This window comes from Dermochelys coriacea, chromosome 8, assembly GCF_009764565.3.
Source record: "Dermochelys coriacea isolate rDerCor1 chromosome 8, rDerCor1.pri.v4, whole genome shotgun sequence".
NCBI lineage: Eukaryota > Metazoa > Chordata > Testudines > Dermochelyidae > Dermochelys > Dermochelys coriacea.
The window spans coordinates 75,420,614-75,434,407 of record NC_050075.1 but is presented as its reverse complement, the minus strand read 5'-3'; the positions used below and the strand labels follow the sequence as shown (position 1 = coordinate 75,434,407).

The following is a 13,794-nucleotide window of genomic DNA, read 5'->3' as shown; positions in this document are numbered from 1 at the left end:
CAAGAAGGAATCTGCCCTTCCCCCTTCCCACCCCAAAAAACAACAAACCCATCTTCAAGAGCTGTTTCAGTCCAGGCCATTATCTTACCAGGAGCAATGTATCGAGTCTAGCCAACATCAGAAAATATGGCAGTGCATCATATCAGCAGAGAAGAGGAAAACTGGGACGTTCTGAAACAGACACAAGAAAATTGGCTGATTGTTTCAGTATTATATAGAGATTTGAACAGTAGAGGGTGTCTTAAAGTGAGTCCGGGAAAGGTAACTTTGGGTATTATTGCAGTGTAGATAGCAGTGAGTTTTATTTATCATCCCAGATTATGAGAAGTGATATCCTCAAACTGCAGGCAATTTCAAGGCCCATCCTGCAATCTTTACTCATGAGAGCATTCCTTACTCAGGTAGTCCCATTAACTTCAATGGACTATTTTTTCGAGTAAGGAATACTATTTGAGAGAGGGTAACAAAATTAGGTCCCAAAAACTGCAAGACAACTGCCATTTGGTTGTAGTCCCTAGTGACTTGTATACTTAAGACTGAACAACTTACACTGCTATGTGGCTCAGATCATAGCAGTAGGAAACCAAGGACAAGTTTAGTTTCTGTATCAAATGCATCTGGAACCTATACAAATGTACATTGTAACACATACAAGAGACACCAATATAGCATGTTTAGATAACGTCATAATGCTACTTTTTCACTAGGTAGCCATCTTATTTAACATGCATTATTTAAATGTTCAGTATCATACAAAACAGAGCTTAGCCTTGTTCTTGCTCACTGCTGAAGCTTGTTTGGAGGGGAATTGACAAAAACAAAGACAATATATTTAGCTTGCAGGAGAGTAAATGGAGAAGGTCACATGTTCAGAATTCACTTTCACATGCTCAGGGCTGTTTTGGTCTATTACAGCATCCTTGTTGGATTTATGGGTTGACATATTTAATTCAGATCATCAGGATACCAGGAAAGCTTAAATATTGCTGGCTGGCTTGTGGGAGGAATGGGAGAGAGATTGTAGATTGGGCATATTGGAGAAGAAAGAAACCATATGAGAGAGTCAGTATATAAACTGACAGGGGAAGTGAAGGCAAATTGTATGCTGCTTCTTTCTTTATCCTGTACAAGAACAAGAGTGCTTTCATGTAATTTAAAAGTCAACAAATTATAATGTAAATAAAAGGAAATACCATTCTTATATAGTGTGTAACCTATTGTGTTTTCTACAAAAAGATGCAACTGAAGCAAAGTAACTTTCAAATTTGAAGCTTAATGTCAAACTATAAGTAATTAATATGAATAAGAAAATCATCAACAATTATACTAGCTAAGATAAAATATATAAAAGCTAGTCCTTGTACTTCAGAGTGTACCCTAATCATGAGTTGGGGTCAGGAAGCAATTTCCTCTCTCTTATTGCTTGCTCACTCTTTCTACTTCTCTTCTCCCACTCAAATAATCTAGTATTGCACAGCTAATTATATTATTGGGCTTTTTATGCTTTTCTCTGAAGCACGTGGCATTGCTGGAGATGGGATATTGAATTGGATGAATGATTTGGTTTGTTTTATGGGAGAAGGGGAATAAATCAAACACATTGTTTTACTCCCTATTTTGCTTCTGAGCCTGGGAATGTAGGCTATTATAGACTAGAAGGAAATAAAGTAGGATGTTGATTAATCACACTTAAAACATGCAATGAACTAAAAAAAATAATTGTGATTTTTTTTGCAGTTTTAATCACACTATTAAACAATAGAATACCAAGAGAAATTTATTAAATATTTTGGGATGTTTTTCTACATTTTTCAAATATATTGACTTCAATTACAACACAGAATACAAAGTGCACAGTGCTCACTTAATATAATTTTTTCTTACAAATATTTACACTGTAAAAATTATAAACAAAAGAAATAGTATTTTAATTTACCCTCATGCAAGTGCTGTAGTGCAATCTCTTTATCATAAAAGTGCAATTTACAAATGTAGATTTTTTTTTTTTGTTGCATAACTGCTCTCAAAAACAAAACAATGTAAAACTTTAGAGCTGATAAGACCACTCAGTCCTACTTCTTGTCCAGCCAATTGCTAAGACAAACAAGTTTGTTTACATTTAGGGGAGATAATGCTGCCCACTTCTTACTTACAGTGTCACCAGAAAGTGAGAACAGGTGAATTCACATGACACTTTTGTAGCCGGCATTGCAAAGTATTTACATGCCAGAACTGCTAAGCATTCACACACCCCTTCATGCTTCAGCCACCATTCCAGAGGACATGCTTCCATGCTGATCACGCTCATTTAAAAAAAAAAAAAAAGCATTAATTAAATTTGTGACTGTACTCCTTAGGGGAGAATTGTATGTCTCCTACTCAGTTTTACTCACATTTTGCGATATATTTCATGTTATAGCAGTCTCTGATGATGACCCAGCACATGTTCATTTTCAGAACACTTTCACTTCAGATTTGATAAAACGCAAAGAAAATACCAATGTGAGATTTCTAAAGATGGCTACAGCACTCAACCTAAGATTTAAGAATCTGAAGTCTCTTCCAAAATCTGAGATGGACGAGGTGTGGAGCATGCTTTCAGAAGTCTTAAAAAAGCAACATTCCGATGCAGAAACTACAGAATCCAAACCACCAAAAAAGAAAATCAAGCTTTTGCTGGTGGCATCTCACTCAGATGATGAAAATGAACATGCTTCGGATTGTTATTGAGCAGAACCCGTCATCAGCATGGATGCATATCCTCTGGAATGGTGGTTGAGCACATCTGGCACATAAATATCTTGTGACTCAGGCAACAAAAGTGCCATGCGAACACCTGTTTTCACTTTCAGGTGACTTTGTAAATAAGAAGCGGGCAGTATTATCTCCTGCAAATGTAAACAAACTTGATTGGCTGAACAACAAGTAGGACTGAGTGGACTTGTAGGCTCTAAAGTTTTACATGGTTTTATTTTTGAATGCAGTTATTGTTTTGTACATAATTCTACATTTGTAAGTTCTACTTTCATGATAAAGAGATTGCAGTAGAGTACTTGTGTTAGATAAATTGAAAAATGCTGTTTTTTGTTTTTACAGTACAAATACTAGTAATCAAGCATAAATATAAAGTGAGCACCGTACACTTTGTATTCTGTGTTGTAATTGAAGTCAATATATTTGAAAATGTAGAAAACATCAAAAAATATTTAAATAAATGGTATTTTATTATTGTTTAACAGTGCAATTAATCACGATTAATTTTTTTAATCTCTTGATAGCCTGAAAATAAAGTATAGCTCTTCTCATGTGTTCATGTAAGAAGCACACTCTATTTTGTTGGAACATACTAATAATCAGAATAGATTGAAACTTACCTTTTGCTAGGAGATGGGTAGTTACTCTGGAATGACTGAAGCTTTAGCTATATCTTTCGTAAACATTTCTTTGTTAAAATCAGTATACTATAAGTATCAGCAAGAGATCCAGGACATAATTGTCTGAAGTGTTGTTATATAAATAATTTGAATTTAGTGTTACACTGTAATATAATAAAAGCTGCAAATTTGTGTCTGAAAGATCTATTCCACTTTCTCTTTTGGAGGAACAGGTAAGTCTTGCGGCAATGTATTTCTTCTGTTTTATGTGAATACTAAAGATGTACGAGAAACTAGCTTTAACTGAGAACTTTCAGAGTGGTATTAATTTTCCTCATTATTATAACATCCTCAGATTAGTTGCCAAAGATACTGGGAGAAAAAGATATGCAGTACACAGATTCCTTGATGTGTAAGGGGCAAAGATCTGAATCAATCTCATCTAAGATTTTTCTTGTAATAAACATTATTTCACTAGATACAAATATTTACTTTTTTCCCTCTCAGGGCCATTTTATGTGCCAGATCTAGTTACTTTGCTGCTATGCTGAGTGGAAGTTGGGCTGAAAGCTCCCAAGAGCACATCACTCTTCAAGGGTAAGCATAGTTTTTGCAAGTCATATGGGAGCAAAGGTATGCAATTTAAAATCACTGCAAATATGCAGCAACCATGCTGCATACAAAGCAATTCATAGTAATCTGCTGTGATACTTTTTTTTCTTCAATTTAATAAATTTCTGGAGTAGTATTTTGACTTTGTTAGTAGAATACAGTGGTTTTGATGTTTCTCTTAAATTTATCAGTTGGGGAAAGAAAGGGGGAGCATTCATCAACTTCATCCTTTTCCATAATCTACATTTTAGTGTCCCACAGCCTACATGAAGGTTTTTTCACCTCTTCTATTTAACCTCACGTGTGCCACAAAAATGTGCCCTAAATGGCTGAGCTGTCTCTTAAATTTTCATAGCTCTTTAGGATGCACATTTAAGATATAAAAGCAAATCAACTATTCAGTTTGTAGGTCACTTTTAACAAGTGTGATTCAGGATCAGTGTACACTAGTCTCTAAGGTGCCACAAGTACTCCTTTTCTCATTGTACACTAGGAAATTGAATCATGGTTGAAACATTTGTCCTCAAGTGCTCAGAACAATATTGCTGCTAGTGTATAGCAAATAAAACTCTTCTTGAGTCTTATTGTATGGATAAATCAGGGACTTTGGTGTCTCTGGGGATGTCAATTCTGTTCCTTTCAACACCTCAAAAATTTTATATATAATTTCCATTAAATATTAGTAGCTGTTATCACATAATATATAATACTGCATTACAAAGTGTACCCAATGTACACTAACCCTGATGTTCTCTAAACTAATGGAAACTAATATGGCATTCAAGTCATTCAGACCCACTTTTCTTTACAAAGAACCATGCACATTATAGAGCATTAGAACATGTATACACTTTGTCTTGATATAAATGGTATGACCGAGCAATCCTCCCCTAGTTTTTCCTCATTTTAAATTTCCTATTTTAATAACATTTCTATGACATCATGACAAAGGTTTTGTTTTGACTCATTTTATTTTTTTAAACTACTAAAGCTATGTTACATATTTCTCAGTTGTATATCTTTTATGCTATATAGTGAATTTAAAAAAAAATCAAATGACAAAGTATTATTTTTGTACCTTGCCCCCATCCTACCCCCAGTAATTCATCTCCATCTTTCTGAATAGCTAAGGAATTTCAGTCATTATTTATTAGTAAAAACTTTCTCCTGAATGTTGTTTAATCTTTTTTCAAGCATGTTTAAGTCTAAATAATATCTTGTGGTTTCCAAGAGCTAACTAGATCCATTATTGTATTACTACTACCTTTTCAAGTTCAGTCTTCTGCTTTGTGCAGATTTTGATGCTGTCTTTATAAACACTTATGAATAAAGTGCATATGGCTTATTCTGAAATAATAAAAATGCTGCTTAAGATAACAGCTGTCAAGACAGCAGGGAAACCTTTTCTTGCTGTTTTTATGGCTATCCTGTGTGCTAATGTAAAGAGAGACAACTGTGTTGATTTTGCTGCTTAGCACGTGGCAACCAATTTTGTTCTTTGTTTTTAGTCATCACTATCTGTTGTTTCAACATGTTTAATGTTTTAAGAGGTCTTTTATTAACATGTGTGAGTAGTTCCCATTTACACTAATGGACATGGCACCTGCGTGTTTTGGGAATTACACCTTGAGATTAGGATTAATACAATAATGTAATTATTCTGAAAATTGTGTTCACCAATATAAATCCTGCTTCCATTGATTTTGATGGTAAAACTCCCATTATCTACAATGGTGGAAGATCAAGCCCATAGAAACTTTCTAAATATTTTGAGATCTGACTTTTTACTATCACAGTGCAAATGATAATATAGTTTTATGAAAAGTAAAAGTTTAAATATACTCTTAGATTTAAGAAATCCATAAATCTAAATTCTTATTCTAAAATTGTTTTTTAAACATATACAGTTAACATAAAAAATGGATTGTTTTCTAGTGATATGTCTTAAGAAGATGAAAATACCTTGCTTGCACACACAATGTTAATAAAAATAATCTCGAGTTTAGAGAACCACTATAAATCTCAGTAACAAGTAATTTTAGCCTGGATATAACTTTAATCACAAACGCTTATAGCATTATGAAGCTTCAGTTGGACTACTCACATTAGTGAAGTTACTCACAAGCTGAAGTGCCACAGATTAAACTTGGAAACTGCTTTAATTTTATTATATGCCGTGTATTTGTAGCAGTGTTAGTCCCAGAATATTAGACAGACAAGGTGGATTAGGTTATAGCTTTAATTGGACCTGAAGAAGAGCTCTGTGTAAGCTCAAAAGCTTGGATCTCTCACCAACAGAAGTTTGGTCCAATAAAAGATATTACCTCATCAACCTTGTCTCTTTAATTTTATTAATTCATTTCCTTTCCATAATTTTTCATATGACCAGATGACACTTCAACCTTCTGAACCATTTTATAAAATGTCAGCAATGGATTTTCTTTTGAACATGTCTCTTGTAGTGATTTTCCTTTCTGTTTTGCAGCATAAACCATGTAGAAATGAATGTCATATTGTATTTTATATATGGAGGAATGCTGGACTTCCCAAACAAAGCTGATGCTGGGTATATGTCAACTTTTATTATTTTTAATTGCACTTCATGCCTATTCTGCTTTTTCTCAGTTCAAATTCAAATGGAAAATGCATCATGTAGTATAAATAAGACAAAGGTGTCAAATGTAATAATCATTGCTCCTAAACATACGTTGAAGAAATTCCAAAAATAATATAATTTTTAGATAGATCGTGTTGTTTATTCAGCAGCTACTGGAAAAGGTGGACCAGCAGTCCTATAGAAAATTATATGGGGAGAAAAATGTTTGGAAAACAAACAGCATAGCCTTTTATGCTAAAATAATTTGACACTTTGTGCTGTACATTCTGTTTTTACTCAGCTTTTAGAACAGTATGGACAAAGTGAGATGATACTTTGTAACAAATATTTAGAACGTAATATTTGAAAGAACTTTTTGAATTAGTGAGATGTCCCATTGTTTGTAAAATATAGATCCACAAAAAGTAGTTGAACAGTAACATGAAATACTTGGAGGCAATCTTTTTTAAAATGTTTGGTCTAAACCCTCTCCCCAGTGTACAGCTGGTATAAACAACCCTAGGGAAATCTGTGGATCTTGGGAATGGTATAGAACTCATCCATGAAGGTAGCAGGCTGTGTTGGACCCACTCCATGGCTGTTAATTCAGCCATTGCATGCCCCCCAGCAAGGAGATTTTGGAATCTGCAAAATCATGGATGCACTGGGCCCACTCCCAAAATGTTCCTTGGTGGTTGCACTGATTGGAGCTGTTTTACATAGCTCACAGTGTACAAGCGTACACGCACTCTGGGTTGATTTCCTATGTCATCTGCTCGCCCCCATTATTTTCTGTAGAATTACACTAGTTCTGTTCCTCATTAGGGATTCCATGTCTATTAAATTGTAGTGGAATGGTTTAAGGTTTTTAGGGTTTGTTCATAAATTTAGATGCATGCTTACTTTGCTAAGGGTTACATTTGCTGGTTGGATGTTACTAATATACAGTATTACAGTATCAGGATCACAAACAAGTAAAGAAGAGTTTTGAAATATTCATTGTAATCCGTTCTATAGAAGCTGTTCTTAAGTGAGGTAGTAGATGTCAAAAACATAATTTCTGAATAGTGAAAATCATTTGTTATTCAAAGCTTATTCCCCCAAGATGACATGGAATTGTATTTAAAATGTCCCCTACAAACCCTTGCCTAGAATGGGCCATATCATAGAGGTATTAATTATTTTACCAAATTAGTAATTTTGTAGTTTGTTTACTATGCTTTCCTGTTATTTGTAAGTGACTCTTATTTGGAAGTGATGTAATTTTCAGATGCCAAACTACATAACCTGTAACATCATATACAACCCTTGTAATGGGCAGCCATGAAATGCCTAAATCATCCTACTGCAGCAACCAGAAAAGAGCACTTGCCCTCAAAATGGAGAGGTTCTGAAAGCCCTGTAAGAAGTTCTGTGAGCTTCATCAAGCAGCTCTAGAGGGTTACTCTGTTAGTTGTAGGGGGTTTTTTTTGGTTTTTTTTTTTTTTTAGCTAAGTTTGTTTCTGTTTGAAGACTGTATTTTGGAACATTCTAAACCAGTGTTTTTTAACCTTTTTTCATTTGCAGACCCCTAAATAATTTTGAATGAAGGTGCTGACTTCTTTGCAAATCTTAGATAGTCTGCAGACCTCCAACAGTTCGCAGGCCACGGCTTCAAAAACACTGTTCTAGACATGTACCATGTGCTTTATACTTATTGAATACCCAGTGGTGTATAGAAACTTCTGACTGAGAAGAAAAAAGGGTGGGGAGGAGGTAATTTGGATTGTAAACTGTCTTGTAAGCAACTGTCCAGGTTCTATGGTGATTTTATGATTCCTATCATTACTGCTTTCACTTCAGTCGAATACTCAGCGTTGCTGATATGTATGGGCTAGACGGACTGAAAGAAGTAGCTATCTATATTCTCAAAAGAGACTACTGCAATTTTTTTCAAAAGGTATATGTATATCTTTGAGTTTTATACTACTATGTGAGCCAAAATGCCGGGGTGGGGGGAAGACATTTGATTCTTCTATTATAAGTCAGATTCCTGAGATGTTTAACAACAAAGAATCATTCTGTTATTACAGAGGGTGCTAAGCCGGGGTCTGCAGTTCCTACTCTCTTCTGCGTAATTCCATCAAGTTAAATGGGATTACTAATGGAAATAAGGCCTGCAGGTCAAGTACCTATTTGTATAACAACAATGAAGTATTCACAGTTTGTAAACCATAGTAGAAAAAATGCAGTATTCCACTATATCAGTTAAACTTGTATTAAATTCCTTAGAATGTTAGCCATTGTCATGTAGCTTTATATTGTTGGGGGTTGTATACAGACATGTTGCATACTTGGGTAGTAGCTTTCATGGAAGCATATTTTTCAGGTATTTCTGTTCAACTGAAAATTGAAAGTTGAAAATTCAAGATTTTTGAGTTGAATGTGTCCATATATTAGGCCCAGCCCTGCAACATTGCACTGATTTCAGTGGAAGCAGGAGTTGGCCCATTATGCATAAATTCCCACAAATGTAAATATTCTGGTCGCTGACAATGTTTCAGGCTAAACTGAAGACTTGTATATCTGCATCGTTTCTATAAGTCAGAATGTACAGTAAATATGATTATTTTCTCATAATTTTAGCCTATTCCTGGAAGGCAGCAACATGTGCTAGAATGCCTGGCTATTGCTCATTCAATGGAAGTTGAGAATCTTTATGCTGCTTGCATGAAGTAAGTGAAATACAATTATGGTTTATGCTGTCTATTTTCACAGTTCATTCTTTAAATTAATGTGTTTTGACAGACTGAACATAATTTTGGGAGGAACTTAAAGTTCATATTTTAATCTAGTTTTTCCATGAAAACTCTTGGGGCTCATTTATGTTAGCAGAGGTGAAGATATTACAACAATAGTTTTATAAAATTTCATCTATGTTCCTTATTTAGGTAAGTAAAACTCTTATTTTAACAGATGGATAGGAAAACATTTTGTGAAATGTTGGTCAGAGAGGAGCTTTGCCAGTTTACCCATTGAGCTTCAGAACAACTGTCTTACTGTGATGATTCAGTCTTTGGTAAGTATGTACATAGTGAGTACTTACATGTATGTTACTTTAAAATTGTGCTTATTTAGCTTTGCAAAGGAATTAAAAAGTCAATTAATATTAAACATGCCTTATTAAATGTATAGTATATTAATCATAGTAAATGAAAAATCATTATATAAATGAAAACACAAGAACAAAGATTGATACACAAATACGGTCACACTGTTGTTTCATGGAATACATGATGATGGAAAATCTCAGACCACTCCAAAATATAGCCATTTAAGAGGAATTTATCAGATTCAGTATTCTGACAGAATAGTACAACATTATACATTCAAATAGAGAGAAGGAGCAATTGTAGTAATTGTCAGGTTAATTCTTATACCAGACACCAGAGGTGAAACTCTGGCCTAATAGAAGTAAGTAGGAGTTGTACCACTGACTTAATTAGTCCAGGAGGATTACACCCCAAATTTTAATTTGGAGACTTATGCATAAGGTGGTTGGTTGGGTTTTTTTTTCTCCAGGCTTCAGGTGAAAGTGTTTGGTATCAATGAGTGGTCACTAGCAATCTACTTATAGGTAGGGCCTGTGTCTGTCATGGATTCCGTGACTTTCTGCAACCTCCATGACTTCTGCAGCAGCCAATGTGGCTGACCCGAGGGCTGCCCAAGCAGATGGCACCAGGAACAGCTGGAGCAGCGGCAGGATTGTTACCACAGGGGGAAGCCGGAATAGCCCCTGCTCGGTGGCCCCCGACATCTTGTGCCACTAGACCCCCCCCCCCCGAGCAGCGGCCCCCCTCGCAGAGCCCCCCAGATAAAATTTAGTTGAGGTATTTATACTACAATTATGGACAGGTCAAAGGGCCATGAATTGTTTTTATTGTCCATGACTTGTCCATGACTTTTATTAAATATACCCATGACTAAATTGTAGCCTTACTTATAGGCAATTAATCTCTCAAAATTGTTAGTGTCTGTAATTTTTGGTTGTCTTAGCTTAATATTATCTTCCGTTTCCCAAATGGTCAACATTGATACGACCTCTGAATGTATCCATCTTCAGACCTTACCAGTTGTTGTTAGTGTTTGTGTGTTTACATTCAGCTCCAAACTGGGAACTGCCCAAATTTGCAGATTTCCCACTCTGGTATTCATGGAATGAATATCTGGACTGACTTAGTGGGTTAAATTCAAATCCGAGGTATGCCAACTGAAAATTTGAGCTAGAATATGCACTGTATCACAGCACAAAGAAATATAGATAGTTTTTACCCTGAAAGCTATCTTTCTGTCAAAAAGTTACATGATACCTAGGATGAGATTCTCATCCCCACTGCAGCTGCTTCACACTGGCTAAAGGGGCTGAAACAGTGTTAAAGAGGCTCTAAAAGGCCTGTTTTCAGCTGGGTATGATTTCTCCGTGAACGCACTGTAGAGTCAACCATAGTGTTGTCTTCTAACGACCCCCACATAAGCCCTGGTATAGGGTGTGCTGGGGGCAAGGTGGCGGGAGGGGCAATGAGTTGCAGCATGCAGTGACACATTGATTCTGGGCAGTGCTGAGGCCCATCGGGTGATCCTGGGCGGCTGAAAGGCGTGTGGAATCCTCTCCAGCCCCAAGAGCAGTCAGGATTGAGAGACACAAAGGTGTCTTAAAGCCATCTTGCCCCCATCCTGTTCCACCTGGGCTGAAAGTTCTGGGCTGTGCCTCTTAGGTGAGGTCTAGTATGGCTTCACAATCATGGAGTTGAAAAATAAATCAACATGCCTCTTCCACTCTCTTTCTGCCTCCCAAAATCCTATGTGGCATCTATTTCCAACATTTCCTGAGACTTAAAATTCTCTAGTGGTTTATGGGGTTTTGCACATTTTAAAAACTGCAAAAATATTAAGGCTTCTTGGCAAAAGAGCCCAATATTTATAGATATTTATTTTATTTGAGCTATTATATTTTACAAAAAACTTTCTATATTGTGCATAGGTTTCATAGTAGCAGCCGTGTTAGTCTGTATTTGCAAAAAGAAAAGGAGTACTTGTGGCACCTTAGATACTAACATTTATTAGAGCATAAGCTTTCGTGAGCTACAGCTCACTTCATCGGATACATTTGGTGGAAAAAACAGAGGGGAGATTGATATACACACACAGAGAAAGTGAAACAATGGGTTTATCATACACACTGTAAGGAGAGTGATCACTTAAGATAAGCCATCACCAGCAGCGGGGGGGGGGGGGGGGGAGGAGGAAAACCTTTCATGGTGACAAGCAAGGTAGGCTAATTCCAGCAGTTAACAAGAATATCAGAGGAACAGTGGGGGGTGGGATGGGGTGGGGGGGAGAAATAACATGGGGAAATAGTTTTACTTTGTGTAATGACTCATCCATTCCCAGTCTCTATTCAAGCTTAAGTTAATTGTATCCAGTTTGCAAATTAATTCCAATTCAGCAGTCTCTCGTTGGAGTCTGTTTTTGAAGTTTTTTTGTTGAAGGATAGCCACTCTTAGATCTGTAATCGAGTGACCAGAGAGATTGAAGTGTTCTCCAACTGGTTTTTGAATGTTATAATTCTTGACGTCTGATTTGTGTCCATTTATTCTTTTACGTAGAGACTGTCCAGTTTGGCCAATGTACATGGCAGAGGGGCATTGCTGGCACATGATGGCATATATCACATTGATAGATGCGTGGGTGAACGAGCCTCTGATAGTGTGGCTGATGTGATTAGGCCCTATGATGGTATCCCCTGAATAGATATGTGGACAGAGTTGGCAACGGGCTTTGTTGCAAGGATAGGTTCCTGGGTTAGTGGTTCTGTTGTGTGGTGTGTGTTTGCTGGTGAGTATTTGCTTCAGATTGGGGGGCTGTCTGTAAGCAAGGACTGGCCTGTCTCCCAAGATCTGTGAGAGTGATGGGTCGTCCTGCAGGATAGGTTGTAGATCCTTGATGATGCGTTGGAGAGGTTTTAGTTGGGGGCTGAAGGGGATGGCTAGTGGCGTTCTGTTATTTTCTTTGTTGGACCTGTCCTGTAGTAGGTGACTTCTGGGTACTCTTCTGGCTCTGTCAATCTGTTTCTTCACTTCAGCAGGTAGGTATTGTAGTTGTAGGAATGCATGATAGAGATCTTGTAGGTGTTTGTCTCTGTCTGAGGGGTTGGAGCAAATGCGGTTATATCGTAGAGCTTGGCTGTAGACAATGGATCATGTGGTGTGATCTGGATGAAAGCTAGAGGCATGTAGGTAGGAATAGCGGTCAGTAGGTTTCCGATATAGGGTGGTGTTTATGTGACCATTGCTTATTAGCACCGTAATGTCCAGGAAGTGGATCTCTTGTGTGGACTGGTCCAGGCTGAGGTTGATGGTGGGATGGAAATTGTTGAAATCATGGTGGAATTCCTCAAGGGCTTCTTTTCCATGGATCCAGATGATGAAGATGTCATCAATGTAGCACAAGTAGAGTAGGGGCATTAGGGGACGAGAGCTGAGGAAGCGTTGTTCTAAGTCAGCCATAAAAATGTTGGCATACGTGGGGCCATGCGGGTACCCATCTTAGTGCCGCTGATTTGAAGGTATACATTGTCCCCAAATGTGAAATAGTTATGGGTGAGGACCAAGTCACAAAGTTCAGCCACCAGGTTAGCCGTGAGATTATCGGGGATACTGTTCCTAACGGCTTGTAGTCCATCTTTGTGTGGAATGTTGGTGTAGAGGGCTTCTACATCCATAGTGGCTAGGATGGTGTTTTTAGGAAGATCACCAATGGACTGTAGTTTCCTCAGGAAGTCAGTGGTGTCTCGAAGATAGCTGGGAGTGCTGGTAACGTAGGGCCTGAGGAGGGAGTCTACATAGCCAGACAATCCTGCTGTCAGGGTGCCAATGCCTGAGATGATGGGGCGTCCAGGATTTCCAGGTTTATGGATCTTGGGTAGCAGACAGAATACTCCAGGTCGGGGTTCTAGGGGTGTGTCTGTGCGGATTTGTTCTTGTGCTTTTTCAGGGAGTTTCTTGAGCAAATGCTGTAGTTTCTTTTGGTAACTCTCTGTGGGATCAGAGGGTAATGGCTTGTAGAAAGTGGTGTTGGAGAGCTGCCTAGTAGCCTCTTGTTCATACTCCGACCTATTCATGATGACGACAGCACCTCCTTTGTCAGCCTTTTTGATTATGATGTCAGAGTTGT

General features: G+C 37.3%; 1 protein-coding gene across 5 annotated transcripts in view; it reads left to right on the top strand.

The window, feature by feature from the left end:
• BTBD8 (BTB domain containing 8) overlaps positions 1–13,794 on the top strand; it is an 83,916-nt gene that overhangs the window by 38,982 nt on the left and 31,140 nt on the right. For 3 of the 5 annotated variants that reach the window (XM_043491235.1, XM_043491234.1, XM_043491236.1), the window contains exons 5-9: positions 3,882–3,971; positions 6,472–6,552; positions 8,425–8,521; positions 9,208–9,296; positions 9,538–9,640. In XM_043491235.1, coding sequence (XP_043347170.1) covers positions 3,882–3,971; positions 6,472–6,552; positions 8,425–8,521; positions 9,208–9,296; positions 9,538–9,640 — 460 coding nt within the window. Of the gene's footprint in view, positions 1–3,881; positions 3,972–6,471; positions 6,553–7,673; positions 7,754–8,377; positions 8,522–9,207; positions 9,297–9,537; positions 9,641–13,794 lie in introns of those variants that run through there. The other 2 variants (XM_043491238.1, XM_043491237.1) reach the window with 2 other exon arrangements.